General features: G+C 41.5%; 1 protein-coding gene across 1 annotated transcript in view; it reads right to left on the bottom strand.

The window, feature by feature from the left end:
* SRGAP2 (SLIT-ROBO Rho GTPase activating protein 2) overlaps positions 1-21,606 on the bottom strand; it is a 110,993-nt gene that overhangs the window by 35,481 nt on the left and 53,906 nt on the right. The window contains 6 exon segments of the mRNA XM_056361461.1: positions 807-1,004; positions 1,874-1,975; positions 3,595-3,819; positions 8,532-8,660; positions 9,557-9,772; positions 13,458-13,520. Of these exon segments, the coding sequence (XP_056217436.1) occupies positions 807-1,004; positions 1,874-1,975; positions 3,595-3,819; positions 8,532-8,660; positions 9,557-9,772; positions 13,458-13,520 (933 nt within the window).

Here is a 21,606-nt window from a genome sequence, read left to right as displayed (position 1 = left end):
GTTTCATAACCCTAGGGGCAGGGTGGTCAATCCCTTTTTTGTAATCCCAATTTTTCTAAGTCCAGGCCCGACAGAAACCAGCTACTGTAATTTGCCACAGAAACTTCAGACTTTTAATAAGCAACACCATTCTTGGAAGAGGAATGTAAAGGGCATTAAGTACAGCAAAAGATACCCAAAGAAATGACAAGGTAACCAGGATAAGAGGTATGATTTTCTTCTGCTGTTCTGAAATATTTTTAAAATGGAAATGAATTCAACAGTTTAACATAAATCTAATTTAAGAAAAAACATATAGACTGGCATGAAATTCAATATAAAAAGCTCTTAGCATCTTGTCAAAATGCATCGACTCAACTAAAAGCTTATGTGAGCTGAAAGTGTAAGATGATAAAAAAAAATGAAAAAGCTAAACATTCTTTTAGTTTGTATTGGTTTTGAAAATTGATATTTACCAGCTATTAAGTTCTTTCTCAATTCCTTTTTAGATGCAGAAGAAATAAAATTTGGGGGGTAGTGGTCTTGGTGTTTGTTGTGGTTTGGTTTTGGGTTTTTTTGTTTTGTTTCGGTTTGTTGAGGTTTTGTTACACAATTTATCCACAGGCTAAGTTTGCATCAACAAAAGGTATCCCAATATATCTGTAAGGAATTCAAAGCACCTGTTTTTAAAACCTAATATGCTTACTCTGCTTGTCCAAAATCAGTTACAGAAGCATGTTTATAAGATGATAGCATCACTTTGTACTCTCTTGTGAGCATAATTCTAAATGCATTGTACGTGCTCATACTGAAAATTAACTCCTTACTGTGAAATAAAACTGCTCTGTCTCCTGCTGGTTGGCCCGTCTCTTGGCAATGCTTGGTTTGCTCATGAACGTTTCCGAGACAGTGGATTTAACAGACTCCATCGAGTTGCTATACTGAAAGCAGTCAGAGACATCAAAGTCCTCTATCGTGACTATATCCTGGATTGTCTGGAGCGTAGCTTCCATAGTCTTCTTAACCTGTTCAGCAAGAATGAGAGTATTTAAAAAATGAAGACAGTACACTGCAAATTAAAAACAGAGGTAGTAAGTACCCTGAAGCATTTCACTTATAAACAGATATTACTGGTTTCATACCCTGTGTGCCATAACGAAGGTGCTCATTAACAGCCCAGTCCACATAAAGGGCTGGCAGCACACAGAACCTGCCAGGTGTAGGATAACAGCTGTAATCTTACAGGCTGGGATGAAGCGGAGATGTAAAGAAATTTAACCTCAAAGCAAAGAGTGCTGGAAGAAAGATCTTTTAATAGTCTTCTGTAACTACATTCACTGGGCATCAAATGTTAGATATTAAAAACAGGACTCTGCAGCACTGTAAATTTTTACTGAAGGCCAGAATCTGCTTCCTAGATACAAAGCAGTGGCATGTTTTGCCCAAGGAGTATTAAAAATTCTCGAACACAGAGGTGCAGATCAGGTATTCTGACCTGTCCCTGAACAAATGCCATTGATCTAGTCTTCTCATCTTAGACAACCAATTAAACAAAATAGCTCTTACCTTAGGTTATGCAAATTCACCTCCTTCACTTCAAAACATTAAACTCCTCTTTTTTTCTTAGCTATCCAAATACAACTTTTGCGCCATAGCCAGTCCTATCAGCTTAAGGATGGAAAAAGAGGTACATGGGGGTATTTCAAAGGATCCTCTCCACACACCTAACTTTCACACAAGATCACGCACTAATGTACTGTTGGCCTCAGCTGTTTTAGTGAATTTTACCACAAGTCCTCATAAAAAGAGGATCACAGCAACTAGATTCTTCATTAACTAGTCCCTGCTCCACACTGGAAGCAGTAAGATGGTTGTTGATTTTTGATTAGCTCACCTCTTCATTTTCAATCTTAAGCGTAGATAATCTAGACTGCAGCTGCTGGCACCTCTGCACCAACTCGCTCTGGACTGGTTGTTGGGCACATAGCTGCGACTCCTGGAAAAGAAACAGCACCGCTTTTAGAGGGCTAGGGAAAAACCCCACATAACCAAGAACATTGCAATACTTCATTCAATTATTATAAGCAAACATCTTCCCAAGTGCTTTATTTTAAAACTCTGTAACCCTGGATTTCAACCAGTGGAAAAGGTCCATGTTCTACCAAATTGCAGTTCCCTTCCTGACAGTACTGATAAGTGGGCAAGAGAGATAACATGAACATCAAAGATGAACTAGAAAAAATTAGCTGCTTTCCATAATTTAAACTTGTCACGTGTTTTGAAAGTCTGAAGGTGCTTCATCACAGATATTAGGCTAAATCATGCCGCTCATCAAGAAGAATTTGGTTCACGTATTAGCCAAGCATCCTGGGGCAGGGGTGTAAAGTGGCTGAGCTCGCTCGGCTGAACTACCTGTACGCTACAGCAACAGGTATGATTCACTGCTTGATGTATTCAGAGGAGTTGAAATAAAAAAAAAGAACAGGTTAGGGACCTGTCAGATATGCCAGAACGCTGGGTTTCCCTGTACTGTTAAGAGCTAGTCTCATTTCACAGCATGAGGCAGCTTTTCCTTTTTGTTTAGGTTGGTTGGTTTTTCAAAAAGGAAAAGGTTGACCTCATTGCATAAGGCTATTTTTTAAAGACAGAAATGGGAATTGGAGTTTTATCACACACGTGTGCATATACCATCATATATTCAATTTGGTGTATGCAAGACCACCGCAACAAGACCATCAGCCTGCATTTCTGAACGCTCATTCGGCCTTGAGAAGAACCAGGATAAATGACTCGGCGAACACGAGCTGTTAACTGAATGACAGTCTGCAGGTCATTCTTTTTCTTCCCACAGTCTCAAAGAATACTACCAAAGCACAGAAAAAATGAGAAAGGTCATTTGCAGTCTGAGGGTTTCACTTAAGAGGAAAAAGACAAAGAGGCACCTTAAGCAGCAATTGTAATTCTTAGACCCAAAGAAGAGGCTGTCTGCAAGAGACCATCCTTACAGTGTTTCGGAGAATAATCTAGAAATCCAACCAATTGACCTAAATTATTACATTGTACATGTGTTCCCATTTAGAACCGGTTTCAGCTTGTGCGACTTTAAACAGTTCCCAGATGAGTAACCACATCTTGATAAACCTATAAAGAGAGAGATTTTCATTGCCAAAAAAGTCCTCCGACTGCCTTGTCTCACAATGAAGATGCATAAAGCACCACTACAAATCATTTGTGCTCTAAGATTACACACTCAAATGCCTCAAAAACCAGCATTTAAGTTTCTTATCTCGTTGCCCCTTTAAATCTCTAACTTCAGGGTCTGTCTCAGGGCGCAAGGGTTGAATGAGAGGTTAAAACAGAGTTTCCTGTCCACATTGAGTATTACACTTAAATAAGTGTTTTCATTTTCAGTAGCTTTGATAGTAACACTCAGACATCCGTGCCATGAGCCTCTCCTTACTCTCCATCTCAGCTCCCTTTTCCAAGGCTCCCCTCTCCATCCCCAAAACAGAACCAAACAGGTGGCCTTTTAGTGGGTCTATCTATCAAAGACAAGGGAAGTAAACAGGCAGAGCTGCAAGTGTTTACAGAGCCGGAGGCAGAACATAAACTGACCATATCACCCATGTGCGGCTGAAACTCGAACTTCATGGGCGGACAGAAGACATTGTTGTACATCTCCATCAGGCGCTGCTTATCGCTGTTGGCATCCAGGTTCTCAACAGCGTTTTCAATGGCATCCAGACCCTCATGCTTTGACTGCTCCAGGTTTAGCTCAGCAGACAAGAATGTCCTGAGAGCTCTGTTGAGGCTAGCGTGGTATCCCAGGTCACAACACTGCTGGAAAAACACACACAATTCTATATGAAAAAGTGAAGAAATTCTGGAATAGAAATAAAAATGTTTCTGAAGCCAGAAGTCATATAAATGGATAACAAGTCGTAGATATTTTATCATCATCTGGGTACCAGAGTGGTCCCACAGCTCTCACTGATTGCAGAGGGATCTTGACCAGGCGTCCTCAGAGCTGGCCCTAAACAGAACTCTCAGCCTATAATCCCATACAAATTTCAACACCATCTTGTAACTAGTTGCCAAGACAACTACAGCTTAAACTATTGTAACAGTTTGTGGAGTGCTTGTGGAGTACTACAGACTTCCTTTCATGCAAAAGTACCCTAGAAGTGGGTATGCTCAATAGTACAGAAATGTGTTTCTCTAAATTCTAACCTTACTTCTAGGGGCAGTGACTCCCACCGAACACAGTCCTAAAATCCTTCAGTAAAATTATTCAAAGAGGAAAACGAGGTACTAGAGTACTATCTGAAGAAACAAGACACAGGAGTTGGATCATCCGTATCTAAATAATTCCACCCAGGATACAGAAAACTGCTTATTTCAACGTACTTCAGGAAGCAAGAACATGACCTGTACATCACAGGCATAAAGAACAGAGTCATCCAAAAAAGCAAGCAGTGGTCGGATGGGATGACTTCATTGCTGGGGTGAAACAGAAGAGCAAAAACTTTCTAGCAGAAAGTGGTCGTGGTCAAGAATTTCCTGGCTATTACTGACACCAGGATGATGTCACTGGAAGACAATCAAGCAGCTTCATCTCCACCATGGCTGCGCAGCCAAGTTTTAAATGTTTCAGAAGGGAGAAAGGCGCTTTTCATTAGCTGATCAGAAACAGCCTGAGTTTTTCAGACATCTAATAAAGTGAGCAAGGAGCCCACCTTCTTGGAATTACAAACAAGATTACATACACTAGGAGAATATCCAAAAAAGAAAGAAAGAGACCATCTGCTTGATTGCTGTGCTGCTCTGTAAGCAAAATTCACATGAAATCTCCTCCTCACCCATCATTTGGGTCTCATCACTGTCATTGTGTGCAAACGCAAAAGAAAAAGCTGGGGGGGGGGGGGGGGGGGGGGCGCGGGGAGGGGAACTGGAGGGGTGGAGGGAGAGAGAAGAGCCTGACTACTGGACCATTCCCCGTTTTCACAGAATTTCTGTCACCAAGTGCTGCTAGATGCCTGGTTCCTGTGCCAACAAGCTGTGGCAGGTGTGGAGTCTTGTAAAAAGAGCTGCAGTTGCTGGTTAGGCTGGAGGCAGCGAATTAAAGGACATTACATTCAATCAGAAAGAACAAAAAACAGCCAAAAAAACAACAAAAGATGCTTGATTGAGAACTTGCACGTGGGAGGCAGTCTTGGATCAACAGCCACTCAAAGCTACTGCTCTTCTGCATGCACATTACAGTGCTATTCTCTGCAGTAATCTGGGGAAAGGCAACCTGAGCTGGGCCAACGGTCCAGCCAGGATCAGGATCAGCTCCATTTATCAGGAGCAGTCGCTCCTTTTCCCCTCCTACGGCAGGCTGGACAGTTGCACACCCATCCACCAGGGTGACCACCTTGTCCTCTGCCTGCTCGCCCTCCTCCAGCAAACATCCGTGTCTGGCAGGAACGTCGAGCTGCTGCACAAGGGGAGTTCACTGGTGGGACTGGAAAGTCAAATGGGACTTAATATTTTATACCCCACCTCACTGAGCAGCAGGACTACATTAAGACAGCAAAGTTTTGGGGCTTTATGTTATTGAAGCCAGTGACATAAAACATTTTTCAGCCCACTCCCCTACTTTAACATTTTTAAAGAACAAGCATACCATGTTTATAAATGTATCAGTCTTGCCACCCCTTTTCTGGGTTATATAAATGTTTGATGGAATCGTTCTCCAAGGAAATCAATTTTTTATAAGAATTTAATGATAACTCATTCAAATTCACTTCCCGACATGACAGCTGATTAACCCTTTGCCAGTTAGCAGTTTTCAAATGGGCCCAAGCTAAAAGATTTAAGGAGAAAGAGCCCTCTGTTTTAAAATGCAGTTTACATTTGGAAAGGAGAGTATGAAATTCTAGAGTAAACAGCAGCAGGATACCCATTCCTAGAAGAGCAGGGTAAGCTTTAGGTTTCACACACGCGCATTTTTTTCTTTAAGTTCTGTCCTAGTGACCCTTTTGTAAATACGAGTTCATACAAACCTCCCCATTACTGTAATATTTCATTAGCATCAAAGAGCTGCCTCAGTCCCCAAAGTCAGGAAATTCAAAACTACTGGGCTATGTCAGGAACAATTTATTGCTCTTAACTCACAACGAAGAATTAACTCACTGTTATCCTCCATGCACATTGGAGGGGGAACACAATGTGTTGCATAAACATGACAAGTTTCACGCTATTTGGCCTAACACAATCTACTTATAAGTAACTCTGAAGATTGCTTTTATACTGTATTTCAAAATCCAATACCATCAAATTATTAGATCAAGGAAAAGAATTAAGACCTGGCTTAAAAATCACATTTTTCTTTAAGTCAGATGCTTCAGATAACCATCGCTGGTTATAATTGTTAATTTTCGATCCTTCAGGATCAAAGGGATTAGTAAATCTATATTCCCTATGTCTGAACAATGAGATAACCGGATTCCATCTCCTGTGCTCCCAGGCAAGTCCCACATTTTTCCATGCCTTCTGAAAACAGAGCAGATAATGCTTTTCTTCTAAAGATTGTGAGAACTTGCAATGTAGTGTTAAATCGAATGCTTCGAGGAACACAAGGGGGTTAACATGGCCACAGACCCACCCAGAGCCACGGCTCCTCTCTAGGAACAGCGACAAATCCATGAAACGCCGAAGCTAGGCTTCTCGCCTTGTACCACCACCTACCATGCCCCAGAGACGGCGGGGGCTATCTGGTGAGAGCAGCACTCCCCTCACAGCTGGAGAACCTGGATTTGTGAAGGTACTACTTAACAGATCTCAGGTCAGTGCTTAAAAGTTGTTACAGGTTTACAAAATCCAAACGGATTCTTTAAGATACATGACTCATGAAAGCGTACTAAGGCGGCTGTTAGCAGACAACTGAACCAAGCACATTCACAGTGTTTGGGGAAGGACTTATATATAGGATTTTAAAAGAAAAAAAAATTAAGATAACTGATTTACACTGATGTCAGTGAAATTAATACCCATCTTGTATGTAAATATACAGAAAGTCATCATTTGTTAAAAAAACATGGTGGCACAATGCAAGCTGAGCAAATGTTAACCAAAAAAGGTCCCCTAAACAGGCAGCAGGTGTAAATGAAACATGCCTCTTCAGTACAGCAATTTTGCAAAAGATGACATTTTGAAATAACAGTATTTTTCAAAACCATCGAGCACTGACAATCCTGGCATCCAAAGGACAGGTTTAAATAAATACCTAGCAGAAGTGCACTTCATGTGATTTTATGATCAGCTGAATAAATGTATTACATATACTGTTATGTATTATAATAGCTGACTAATTAATAGTGATCTGAGCGCTCTTTATTGCCTGTGTCTAGAGACACTTCTGTTCATTACTCCCCCCTTCTACAAAGACAGTTCCCTTCAGGCTTTGCAGTTGAGTCTTTCTAACAGTGACAGCAGCGGGCTGTCCTTGGCAAGCAGAAGATGATCAAGGAACAGCCAGTGACCCAGACAACGCACTCGGTGCATTTGGTACTCCAGTCCTGCAGGCTAAAGTGGGCAGTGACGTATTTGTGAAAAATCTCAGGATTCCTAACTGGCTTTTCTGAGTTTTCCAAGAGGAAAGATGGGGTTTTCTGTTGTGCATTTTACTAAGAGCAGAAGTGATGCCCCCGGAACACTGGGGGAACAGAGAGCTTGCAGGCAACGGGGAAACATGCTCCCTCCACCTTCTGCTCCATTACCCAGCTTCTGCAGGGAGTGTTCTGAGGAAAGGGGGGACTGGCTTCTATAGCCAGTTTTTGTCTTTGTTTCTTTGCACAGACAGACTGTGGAGGGGCAAGCAGTGGAACCTCCATCACTGCTGACACTCCTCTGACACCTATCAGAGCTGGACTGGAAGTGCTCTGCAGTCCCACTGACAGAAGAAACGCATCAAGGAAGTTGCTGTAGAGCTGGTGTGTCACGGTATCAGAGAACGGAAGGTCTAAAAAGCAGCAAGGTTTGTCCCTCCTGTGGAATACACTAGAGAAAAAGTTAACCTTGAAATACAGGGAATTTTTCAAACCAAGTTAAAAGCGGCTTTAGAAAATGCTTCTGTCCTTGATTTCTTTTACCAACTGGTATATTGTTTCTACAGTTAACTTTCTTTTTTTAAATCTGCTTCTGAGTTATAATCTTGTGGGTTAGCTTAAAATAGTAAATAGAAAATGTCAAGAAACAGTGCGATACTGAAGCAGAGTTTCATTTTAACTAAGCAACTCCTCCTTCGACACATTTCAATGCCAGGTGCAAGCTTCTATCTGTGTAATAAACTCCAAGTTAGCCATCTAAGAAAAGCTCACTTAACAGCTTAATGACCAATTATCATGCCTGTTGTTACCCTCTAAGCTGCCCATCCAAGACCCATCCCATCCCTCCACAGCTGTACAGAGGTTACCAGTTGTGCTGGTACAGAAGATGTTGAAGGAGAGGCACGCCTGAGGGTTAATGGCAATGATATTCATTGCAGGCACCCAAGCAGCAGCACTTACATCAATGAGATCAGACAGGTCGTGAATGTAATACTTGAATACAGATGCATTGGTGGCTTCCAGAGCTAGCAGATACTCATTTCTTGCCTTAATAGCCTTCAGTCTGTTTTCAGTGTACTTCGCTTGGCGCTAAAAGAGAACCAAAACCAGAATGCATTTTAAAAAGGGGTGTAGCAGGCATAGTAGCGTTCTTGGTAACACCAGAAGATACTATACAAATCTCACTCTGCTCACACAGGTTTTATTTTTCATTTGGATTCCAGTTTTATTAAGACTCAAAGGCACAGAATTTAGATAAATTATTTAGATGTTTTTAAGCATTTCTACACTAGACAGCTTTGCATTTAAAGTCTTCTCTTAAAACAGGCTGCAGATTGGCAAAGATTAAGGGAAGAACGAAGGAACAAGGTGGGTTTATGAGGTTATGGCCCAGCTCCAGCACTGCTAGAGCAGCTGCTAGTAGCCTGTAGGTAGTCTGAGGGCTGCCGCAGGCACCCCACCTCTTCCAACAGAAGCCAGGCCTAAACTTGGTCCTCTCAGAGCCTAAATCAATCCAAAAATAACTCTTAACCTTCTGTTGGTTTGAATCTTAGTGCCAACTGACCGACTGCTAAGGCATCTGGCTCTGCCTATGAGGTCAGCTTGGGACTGGACGTCTCCCTGTACCACAGGTCAGATCTAAAGCTGGTATGAAATGGTAAACAAAATCTTGTACTCTGTACGAGAAAAAAACATCAACCATGACTTCTAAGGCGGCCATTGTTACTTTCCTACTCTCACCTTGTTTCAGCTTTCTGCGCCATGCCTGTATAAACTGGGATAATACAAAACACTGTATCTGTCCTAAGAGAAACCTGGTGCTAGCTTTTGCCTTTCCTAAATCTGATTGTCCAAAACTTGTACATAAGCTGAGACTTGCATTTGAATGTCACAAAGGACAGAACGCAGTAGCTCCTCTGCTGAACTACCACAAAGGTCCCCTCCTCAGGCACCCCACACAGGCAGTAGTAACGCTATGGAAGTACCTTCTCCTTCATTTTCTCTATTTTTTTGACAGAGCTTCGCCGAACATGTTTTTCTTCAAACTTGACATTGGAAGTTGAGTCAGGGGAGCGTGGCGTCTGCTTGTCCTCTTGTTTCACCGACTTCCCAATCTGCTTTTCTTCCTGCTTCTCTGCTTCTTTCAGTTTGCTCTGAGCACTAATGCTGTCAGCATTGTACATATGGTAGGTTTTCATGACCTGCAGAAAATGATACGCAAGAGTCAGAGTACCACAGTTCAATTTGCAGAGGAAGAAATTGGTTTACCTAGCCTACAAACTAGGCATACAGATGTTTTTGCCTTATTTTATCTGCACAACCAAGTCTTAGGAAGAACAGTAATACTTATATCTGGAAAGCACAAAAGCTAGGAGGGAAGAAAAAAATCCTAAGAAAAAAGTCACATGCTGCAAACCTTGCTGGTTTTTGGTTTGGTGTTTTTTTTTTTTTTTTTAAATTTGTCCAATGCACTCCCCAAAACTGTAAGTTTCTTTAACATAACTCTTTCATAATAGTTGTTCATCACGTTTATATTAATGCAAGATATTGTACTAAGTAGGCAAAGGCATTTGGACAGTGACCAGCAAATCAGATCTGGTTGCTATTGCGAGTCAGAAATATCTAAGCCAGCAGAATACTCAGGGAAATTTTACATCTCAAAAAAGCATTACAGAAGATGCACAAATGAAAGTGTGGCTCTCAAAATGAATCTGAAATCAAAGTGGATTATTTCACAGCTGCTTCTTTGTTTAACTTTGGCATGCGCCTTCTTGTACAATCCAATAAAGGAGTCCTAAAACCCAAAAAAAGATACAGACTAAATCCAGCCTCCTTACTATTCAAACAAAATTATACACCAACGTTGGAAAATGATAGCTTTTCATCAGCAGGTAAGGTTTCAGAAGGGATGCCTATCAGTCTTTCATCTGGATGAATCAGTCCTTTAAACATCACAAGTCTCGAGGAACTGTATGCAAATCAATAGTCTGAACAGAATGGCTGCAACAACAACTCCAGTTCCATTTGTTTAAATCAAATTTGCTATGTAAAAATACTTTTATTCACCTTATGTAATAAAAATATTAATAAAAGAATCTGGTTCTTTTGCTCAGGGAGAGCTGGACCCTGTACTATATGGACAACTGTTATTACAGCACATTTTTTATAAGTATAGATAAATATCCCCCAAAGCCATAAAACCCCCTCATTTGTTTCACAGGATATTCATATCTAGCTTTGTGTTAAGAACACAGAAACAAAAAAATAAGGGACATAATCTACAAACTAGCTTTTTAATCCACAAATGCAAAGCAACGCAATTCATATACCAAGGCAAACATTATTATGAAGTAAAGTTTGATAGGAGGCAAAAAACCCGCACACAGTTGCATAAAGACACCCCAGTAGTGTCATTCCAGCACTAATAAAGAACCCCCCTTGCAAACCATTAGATTTATTTCAGATGAAAACCTATTTATACCTATTTCACCTTAGTTTGAACCATAACATCATTTTACGTAAGTAGGACGCATGCTCTCTCTTTATGCAGTGATCAGCAAAGATTCTCAGATACAAAGAGACGTTGTATTTAAACATGAAAGGGAATGTGAATGCAGCCAGTATTAAAGAGAGACTTTCTGAATAATTTACACACACACACTTTCAGCTCCTGCATATGCTTAGACTATAAAGCAGGCATCTATAATAATAGATGCAAAGTAGCTGCTTTTCCTCTATCATTGGAAGTGGAACTGGCAGAAAGCAACAGAAGCAGAAAAAGAAATCACAATTTTAATGATTTTATGCTGCTGACTGTGCCACATTGGCAACTACAAGCTCTGCCTGCCCCGTGTTTGGCAGTGGGGTCACTGTCGGCTTGCTAGTGCCTGCTGCGGGCAACAGCACAGTCAAGGACTGACTGCACAGGACAATTCAGGACAAAAACTTACAGGTCGTAACAATCCACTATGTTTTATCCGTGCAGGGAAACTGAAGTCTTTGTCCACATCCATTTTGCCTGAAAACAGGGATTTTGCCAATCCTTTGGGTACTCTGCAAAACTAGTATTTCTAGAAGTACCAATAAAAGCAATCCCACCAGTGATGAAGTTGAGTCCAGCAAGAAATACCTTTGAATATGATCAGCAGAAGTGGTTTTTGCAAAGGAAAATAAATTTTCTGGTGAAGGGACAATTTAAAAGTTTTACAGCAGAAGGAATGCACAAATAGATTCCAAGTTCCTAGAATGGACATTAAAAAAGTTAATAGCCTATATCACTTTATCAAAGGCAGAGCTCTGGAAGATATCCCTTCCAGTAATAAAGGAATTATCAGGACTCAGTATTTGGCTCAATGATCTGTCAGAGCCTGGCATGTAGAAATGATTACATGCGTCTATGGAAACTCCACTAACCAGCCACCTTATCAACTTCAGTGCCCTGTGAACCTGGATTAGAAATAAATCTCAGTTCCTAAAAGTCTGTGTTTAGAGACAAATCTATATTCTTCCTTAGGATCCCGTCCAAGTGCATGACTCAAAAGTTGAATCAGACTGTGCCCTCAAATAAAAAAAATAATCTCTGGACTAGGCAGCGCTGATGACAAGCACTGCTACATTTACAAAGCCACCTTCATACCCAAAGTAAATTGTCTGCCTTTCAGGAACACGAGCACAATGCAGTTCGCTCACGCTATTGTAAAACCAAGGCTGTACCGGCTACAGAGACCATACATCGAAACACAGGTCAGCTTCAAAGTGCCTGCAGCTCCCACACTGCTCATTCCCGGCTTTCCTGTCAAGGAACAAAAACCCTCTTTGCCCACAGAAAAGACTCAGTAATGCTAAACACTAACCCAGAAAAGGAGGAAAATCATGACGTGGATTCAGTGTCTCGCCTCTTCAACTGCCAATTCAGAAGCAAGAACATTTCTCCTACTCCTGAGCTCCCTTTTTCCTACAAGATTAGTCTGAATATTTGGCTTCAACACTCTAATGAAGTAATTGCTTGATATACATTTCATTGATGTAAGAAATTTCAGGGAAACCCCTACTAACACTCTAGCATCAGTATTAATACCGAATTTCATCACAAGGTTCATATCCCACGGCTTGAGAAACATCCCTGGATCATCTTTTGAAAGAACAAAGGAAAGAACGTGTACCTCAGTATAATGACCCAATGTATCATTAAGGAAGGACAAAAGAAAAGACATTTTGAGCAACAAAACCATGTGTAGGTTCTGCTTTTAAAAGACAACTAGCTCAGTAACAGCTGCAGAAAGCAAAAATTTAATCAAACAACAGGCTTTTCCATTCATCTATGTGAAAAGAAAAATCCCCAAGCAGCATATGAAGTTTTATGAACGCATTCCTTCTCCTTCCCAAGGCAGTGCCTTGTTCTTGGTGTCTCCAACTGAGAAGCAAAAAGCACAGATGGAAGACTATTACTCTAAAGGGAGCTGTTTCGCTGAAAAAATTGAGGAACAAACAAACATAGTGGGTCCCCCCGCTGAAGCTGTGTGCTGCCTTTTGTATGCTGAGACCACACAAAACCACAGACTGAAGATCTTTAGCGTTATTTGGTAATAATTCTCATATCTTTTACTCTTTTTAAAACCAACGCTGCAGCTAGTAGCAGGTGTGCATTAAGGTGAGATCTTTGACAAGTGGAGCCAACACTTACAGAGCTGAAACAATATAAGAATAGAGTGAAAAAGGGAGATTTATGGTGCTTTATAGACTGGTGAACACAAGCTGCCTCTAACTGCAAAGACTGCGGACATTTATCAGTTTTGGTGCTTAATCTCTGCTGTAACAGCAGGCTGGGAGAAGTCAAACACTTCTTCCTTCTGCCTGAAAAGATTCCAAGAAGTCAGTTTGATTTACCGTGTAGAGTTCATTCAAGACCTTCATCAAGTCTTCCTGGAGCTGCAATCCCACTTCCTTGCTCTGCAACAAAACAGAGAAATGAAAGTTAATTGGGGAAGACTGTAAAAAGGTGGAGGAAGTGAGCATGCTCCACATCTACAAATAATCTAGGCTCAATTAAGCACCGCTATTTATGCTAGCAAATCCAGTAACGACTCAGCCCAGAGCCACTTATGGTCAAGTTGTACAAACAGTACTAATAAACTGAAACGTTATATATGCACAGTCAGAAAAGCCTTACAGTATGGAGTCAGGGAAATTTCCAGCAAACATGGGATTTTCAACATTACAAGCCAGGAAACACATAGATTTGCCCATTTTAGCAGGATCAAGCAAGAATACAGGACAGCTTGGAAGCTGAAGAAACGCAGGATAAGAAAGCAAACACGAATGATCTCCCTTTCTTGAACATCACATGACAAAATGGGCAATATTTCGATTTTGCTGATGTAAGGTACCTCCTTGACAAAGCCAGACCTTGAGGCTGTGATGACAGCCAGCCGCCACCTCCTTCACGCTCCCATCTCTCCAGACAGTCCTGCTAGTCTTTCCTTTGACCTTGCATCTATTCCCAGACCTTCAGTACCGCCAGCCCAGCCCCTCCTAGCCTTATTCCTTGTCCTTCGAACATGTAGGTTGCCAGTGGCACCTCATCATAACAATTCTTGAGGAAACAAGGTTGCTCAGATGGGGTCTGGCGAGGTGTTACAACTTATGGAGATGGATACAGGAGGGAAACCTTACTGCAGTGTCTGCCAGCTCTCACTTGATAGGCTGTGTGCACAGATTATTAAATCTGTTTCCTGGATTGACGAGGACAACAGTCACTCTTGGATAGTGGAGTGGAAATGGCTTGCTGAAGAAGCGTTTGTCACAGAGACATCTGGAGAAGGAGGGAGATGCAGTACCAGCAGGCAAAAAGACCTGCTGTTGAGCACAGGAGATGCTTTGGTCCTTCGTGCTGACTGTATCTAAAAGACTATACCGAGCAACAGTCTGTTTTTGACCATAGTGTTAATGTCAATGTATTTATTTTTTTAGTTTTGTATGATAAAGCCAGAGTTAAAAAAACCCAAACAAACAACAAACATTTTCAGATGCACATTCTCTCTTCTGTGAGTCTGTGAGATTCACCAGAAGTTTACCTTTTCTTCCACAAATACCACAATAGCCTGCTACACCCCCTTCGCCTCCTCTGGCAAATGTTCCTTCACTTCTGTATTTCATCACAAACCACCACTGTCAACACTGGGGAAAAAAATTTACTATGACAGGGCTTTGCACGCATACAATTCCCATTGCCATTTAAGTTTTAAATCAACATGGGATTTACCTCAATAGGCAAAGCAATTGGCTTTTTTTTTTTTTTTAACTACAAGGACTACGGTACAATTTAACCATATCAATACAAATCATTCTGTCCTGCAGGAAACTGGCATTTGTTAGCTGCCTGGTTAAACCTAGGTTAAACTCATGAACTTGTTTCCTTCACTGAAACAGCAGAATGAAAAGAAAAAAAAAAAGATGCAGATGAAAAAAAGAAAAAGATAAAAAGGTGACTGCTTGTCAAAACCAGCTGACACCTAAACTAGCCTGCAGCTGAGTGTCAGACTTTAAAAATATATTTAAACTTCCTTACTAGGTAACAAGCAGCCAGCTCTTCTACACTGGGTGCAACTTGCAACTGAACTCAACTACTGCATGAGGAGCCGGTGCCGGCACATATTTAGCTTTAGCAAAATACAGGAACAGGAACAGATAGCTTCTGGTTTTCTAATAAGACATGGAAATGCCCAAAGACGCGCATCCATAATTACCGACGACGGCATCTCTGTATGCAAAACCCTCTTTGAAGAGACATTTCTGCATGCAATAGAGCTTGTGTGCAAAGGAGGGCGAAGCAACTTCCTTAATGAGTTCAATGGTACTATTAATCTTCACGCCATTAAGAGATGGGATTTCACGCTATAACTGTCACTGTTTGCATTCTGAAGAGCTTCCTTGAGAAAAGCTGAGAAATTCAGACACATCAAAAAGCACACTGAGCCAGCATCGCTGACACACCTTGCAGAGCAAAGCAAAGGTGCAGCCACACATCCAGCCCTGCTGTCCCCAGCTGCCACGCAGACAGTCTTAACAAATCCCATATTTCTATAGCAGGAGTATAAACGATCAAGAAAAATGCCTGTATTTGTAATACAATTTACATCTTTCAGCCTACAGTTATTGAAAGAGATTAAAGCCAATAAAGTTACCGTTAGACCCAAACAGATGTTTCTTTTCTTGCTGTTGAAGACTCCAAGAAGCTATGTCTCAACTGTTATCCTGCTCACCCAAGCAGGCTGCTGAAATGATTTTAACTTACTGCTTCAGCCCTGTTCTGTGGTGCACATTATCATGCCTCATCATCCCTTTGAAATTCCAGGAAAACCTGTACTGTTTCTGACAGGGAGCTGGTTATCATCCCTGCCTTGTAGCAAGCAGCCAAGATTGCCACATATTGTAAAAAAAAAAAAAAAAAAGCGGAGTATCTGTTGAGTTCAGAGAATTATACAACGCACTCTTTAAGGTGGGGAAAAAAAAAAAGAAATAGGAGGGGAAATGGGAGAGGTCAATTATCAACTCTTTATAAAAAGCCATATGTTAGGGCAAAAACACAACTGAAGGAGAAGGCTCCCTCAAAAAACCCAAACTTGAGGATATCGGGCAATTATTTCTCACTTGAAGCATGGTACAGCCCACCGAAGGAGGGTCAGGCCTTCGAGTCAACCTCGTAAGCTGGGTATCAAAATAGGGGCGGGAAGAGAAGTACAACACAGAGCTGTCTTTGTCAGCCGTCAGACAAAAATGTTTCCCTCAGCCTGGTGGCAGGGAAGGAATGGTACCCGCAGCTCTGGAGAGCGCAGGGATAAGCTACCGGGAGGCCTATCCCCAAGGTTTTTGTTGTAGCATCTCCCTCAACGGACGGAGAGGTGGGAATAGACAGACACACTGGGATTTGTTACCTTGTCAAAAACACAAACCCAACAGCACACACGATCCAGAGGGAAAGACTGATCCACCCTCCGAGTGACATTCACTAATGATGTCTCTGCCTGGGCTGCATGGGAGCCAGCCAGCTTCTTTGCTCCTATGAAACGTTTAACCGGAAAAACCCCCAAGTTACTAATATTTAATGACAGAAATCTCAGAAACGCAGTCTTAGACCTTGCAGTACATCTTTAATATTTTCAAACCCCTAATTTCATAGCTCTAATCATTCTGAGGTGCAGGAAAGCGATAAAGCACATCAAATTCCTCTTTTTCCCAAGGTGTTTTATTAATAAAAGACATCCAAGGTGGGTAATTGGAGAAGCCAAGGAAGAGAGCAGAGGTCTTGTCTCTCTAAACTAACATTTCTACTCACACACACACAAAAACGTCAGGCTTACTAAAGCAGCGTTTGCCTGGTTGAGCCTTCATGCTCTGCATGTTAGAGGTGTATAATACCTAGTGGGTCAAGCAAATTTGATAGATTCAAGATCATTTATGCCTACAATGTTCAGGAAAAGAAAAAGATAAAGAGGTAATGCAGGCAAACCCACACTCAAACCAGCACTTCTGCTGAAGTAGTCAAGATAGCATTAAGCCATGAGAAAAACCCCAGATACTGATAAATTAAAACACAAAAAGATTACATAATTACATTTAAACTTATCCTTTCCTGAATACCATCCAATTCAACAGTGCTCAGATTTTACTGTGTTTTGAGGTGACAGATGTTTTATTACAGACTGTGTACGTTGTGACCCCTCCGGACCAGCCTTGGATTTCGCTGGTGGCAGCGCAATGAGACATATGAACAGAAGCGTCCAAGGCCAGGTCCTCTGCATTTTCATACATTCCAGTCCCGTGTTCCTAAACTTGCTCCCCAGGTGGGCAGATGTGCTGCTGGAAGAGCCCGACACAAACACTGACAAAGGGAAGCATTTTGCTTTTTCTGAGGAGTCTTTTAATTTAAAGAACAGAAAAAAGTTGGTGATTCCCAGTCTCCAAGAGAGTCTGCAGAAACGTTATCTACAGTTCTGCAGTCTCTGAAAAAAGAAAAAAGCTGAAGCTGCTGCTTATCACCGCAGTGATACGGGTCGCAAAGATTTTATGACTGGCTTTTTCTCAACATTGGAGATGATTAATGAAAGTGACTGGCTGGGTCTGCTTTAAATGCCCTGAGCACTGAACTTTTCACACAGACGGAGCTTTTCAGCGGCACGTTTCACTGTGCTGCTTAAACTGCCTGGACTGGACCAATCATCTGCTTTTCAGCCGGCTTTTTTCAGCCCATTTGCTTATTTCTTGCATAAAATTGCTCATTCACTGTATAAACTGCTGAAGCATCAATTATGCGAAATAGATTAAAATGAATATTTTAATGCATATTCAGGTTGAAGAAGAAAAGAAGTGTAAGTGCCAAATTGTCAAAACACAAAACTCTTTGTGCTTCCAAATGAGCTCTCAAGAAAGAAACTGCCAGATTGCTGGACTGGAAAAAACCTTACATTAAGATGAAGGTAAGATAGATCACAGGTGTCATGAAAACAAGAGCTATGCAATGAACACTGTTAATTTAAAGCTGCTGCCCGTACCAATTCCACCCAAAAAAAAAAAAAAAAAAAAAGACTTAGGAGAAAAAAGCTGAGCTAGCTGACCCTGAAAAATGAAAATACATTTGGAGGAAGCAGAACAGTTAGCTCAGGAAAGTCAAAAGAAAACGGCTTTCACATTAGCAAAAAAAGTTGTTGCTCAAGTGCTGCAGAGGGTGGTGGACCTGATGGACAAAGAAAACTTTTCTGAGGTTCCATGAAGTTCAAAGCACATCCAGGTTTGAGCCTGCTGATCTTAACCATTGCCATACAGGCGTAAGAGATTTCAAGATCATGCTAGAATGTGGCATGGAATTATGAATAAAATGCTCACCAAGGAAAAACAACAACACAGTCTCTGCAGTTGCAAACGTCTCTAGGTATCATTTTCCATTTCAACATCAAATTCTGTGTTATGGTTTTCAAAGGCAGACAGTTTAGAATGATTCATTTTCTGAACAGTCTTCCAGGCAAAAGCAAAAGAACATTTGGTAAGTTTTGTTATTACCTTCTCCTGGCTGTAGCTGCAAGTAAAGTCTATGTGTACATCCTTTAAAAACCTTGAGGAAGGGCTTACGCAAAAAAATGTTATCTAATTGGCTCCAATAACAAACTGTGTGTATGCGGGGAGGGGGTGTCCCCACAAACCTTGTCTCTTTATCGCATCAGGGCTAGACACTTGTCCTCATGATCTGGGAGATTATCTAGTTTGATGTGCATCTCTAACACTCTCGGAAGATGGCAGATGCGGGAGCCCACCACCCCCCGATGCTGGGGGAGAGCAGGGTGCCAGCACCACCTCCCCTGCACTGCTGATCAGCAGTTAACACTGGCTTCCTGATCTCTGCAAATCAGCGAAATGATCAGCGGCACGCAACAGAACAAGAAAGTCATTTCAACACAGTGACAATAACCGGTGCCCAGGAGCATTAACTTGCAACCTCCGTGGTTTTCTCACAAGCTGCCTTTCTCAAGGTTTTTCTTCAGCCCGAAACAGGAAAGCAAAAGAAGCTGCCCAAAGTGTGCGTGCGTGCACATGCATAAACATACACGCTCACACATGCACACATACTCCTTTGTTACAACAGAGTGTATATGCACCATGTGCAGAGCTGTAGGTTGCTGCCACCCCTTGCTGGAACATAAATTCCCAGCACGCCGTGCCAGCTTCTCAACGGCCTCTTTGTTCCAGCCCTCCTCCCCTCCACCTCCCCTCTAATTTAATCAAGATGTTTTTGGGATCTACTGCAGCACTCGCTTGGCTGTTCCGCATTCCACCAAACATTAACGACTTCAGCTTCAAAATATTTAGGGGGGATAATAAATATGAGAGCTAAGGAATGTTGTCAAGATTTTATGCCCAGGATCTCAAGCCTCAGTAACGTAGTTCCAAATCTGATAGAAAGATGGTACGGCTTCAAAACAAACATACCGTGAAGTTCACGAGACGCTTTCTGTATAAACTCAAAAATAGCAAGGAAGCACTCAGAAACCACTGATGGGAGACTGCGTAACACATCAAGAGATTTTATCTAATACGTTGCCTAAAATTATGTCAGCTAGTGGCAAGGCTGGAACTAGAACCCAAATCTGCTGATTCTGAAGACCGCTCTAACAAGACCGTTTCTCTATACCTTTTAAAAGGGAATAATCACATATACACAGGTGGAAAGCAAACATTAAATGTTCCAAAGTTTCTTGAATGAACAGCAGGAGCTGGGAGGCAAGTGGATTGAGTTCTTGCTGAGAACCAGCGAGGAAATTTGCAGGAGTGCAAGAACCTTTTTACTCCTGTCTAAATCCAAGTTACAATACAGGGTTATTTATTATGCATTAGTTAACATCACTTAGGATGTCTGTTAAAGAGAAGGCTTGCCAGATAAAATTTTCCAAGATCATACACACAGCACTTAAACAGAACTTGCTCATTAAAGTTTAGAATTTTTTATAGCTAGATTCTTGATAATGTTTTTTTTTTTTTAAGAAGGCCTGCCTTTAATGCATTTGCATGCAGTAGCAAATACAATTTATCACTTTCATGATCTCATCTAAACCGTCAACTGGCTTCACTGTATAGAAGTACATCACATGACCCCACAGTCTGTAAAGACTTCTTCTAAAGCTTCAAACTCTCAAAAATTTAAAGAAAAGCTAGGAAAACAAGAATCTATGTCATACAATATATATGCATTTTTTGGCTGACAGATCATCAGTTTTCAGTTTAATGATCCATTATGCAATGGTCAGTCACATTTAAATTACAGTTCTATTATCCAGTTTTCTCTACCATTTCACTAGTGATTTGTTTCACCGCTATGTCAGTCATAAGGAATTTTCCTTATTAAAGTGGAATACTGTACTCTGAAAAGCCATTGCTACGTGAAACCACGTCACACTACTGCCTCCCATACTGTGGGCTGGAAGGGCTGCTCCCAAACAACCCCCACCCCCTTTTTCTTCCTTTTTTTTTTTTTCCCCACTCCTTTTTGCAGAATTCTGTGTTGATCATATTGAATCTTGGGCTTCAGGCACTCAGTCCCAACAAACCAAGCAATTTTATGGCTGAGAGCATTCATTCTTGTTGTGAAGTCAGCTACATTTGCCCTCGCTGAAGGAGCCACACGTGAAATAGGCTTCAGAAGGTGGCAAGACCTACCAGCCACTAGTGAAGTCCTGTAAAATACTGGACGTAATGCTCTATATTTCTGCTCACAGTTTTAATGCTCTGCATGACAGCTTTGTGCACTGACTTCCCCCAACACCCTTTTTCAAGCTGCTGCGATGTCTCTCTAGGAAAAACCGACCAGAAGGATCAGAGTGAATGAATGACCTGGAGCACAGAGGTGCTGTTACCTTGTTCCTGGCTGACCCGAATTCACACTGCAGCAAAATAAAGGCAAGCGTAGTAGTATAGTGAAAGAAAAACATGAACATACAAGTAACAAAAACCAAAATGCAGTAACAACGGACTACTTTCACACATTAAACAGGCTCAAATGCAGTGCATTCCTTGGCCAATCTATACACAGAGGTGACATTTTTTAGCTTGTTAACAGACACAGTAAAATTACTCCAGCTGTAGCCTTCGGTATTCACCACATCACCCTGGGCAACAGGCTCCCATCGCATCGTTGTACCTGACCGGGTACGAAGTGTTAGAGGCATAACAGAAACCACCCACCCCAATTACAGGTGAGGGAATCAAATCCAAACTGACTTAAAAGCACCACACAAATTATTTCACTCCCTCTCCCTTCTCCCATTCCAACCGTTCTAAAAATAAGCAGGTAGGAAAAACGGGAGATTTCATCTCCTCAGTGAGAAAGCACACAATATCATTTCACAATAGGTCTCTGTGTCCTTTACATTTTGGGAAAAGAGTAAGAACTCAACATTACTATTCCATAAGGCACCTAAGGCAGAGGAAGACGCAGTGGGTAAGGATGCAAGCATGAGAGCAGGGATATAGCACGTACATACCAACTCTG

This window comes from Falco biarmicus, chromosome 16, assembly GCF_023638135.1.
Source record: "Falco biarmicus isolate bFalBia1 chromosome 16, bFalBia1.pri, whole genome shotgun sequence".
Lineage (NCBI taxonomy): Eukaryota > Metazoa > Chordata > Aves > Falconiformes > Falconidae > Falco > Falco biarmicus.
Note: the sequence above shows the minus strand (reverse complement) of the source record. Positions and strands in the feature narration are given on the sequence as shown.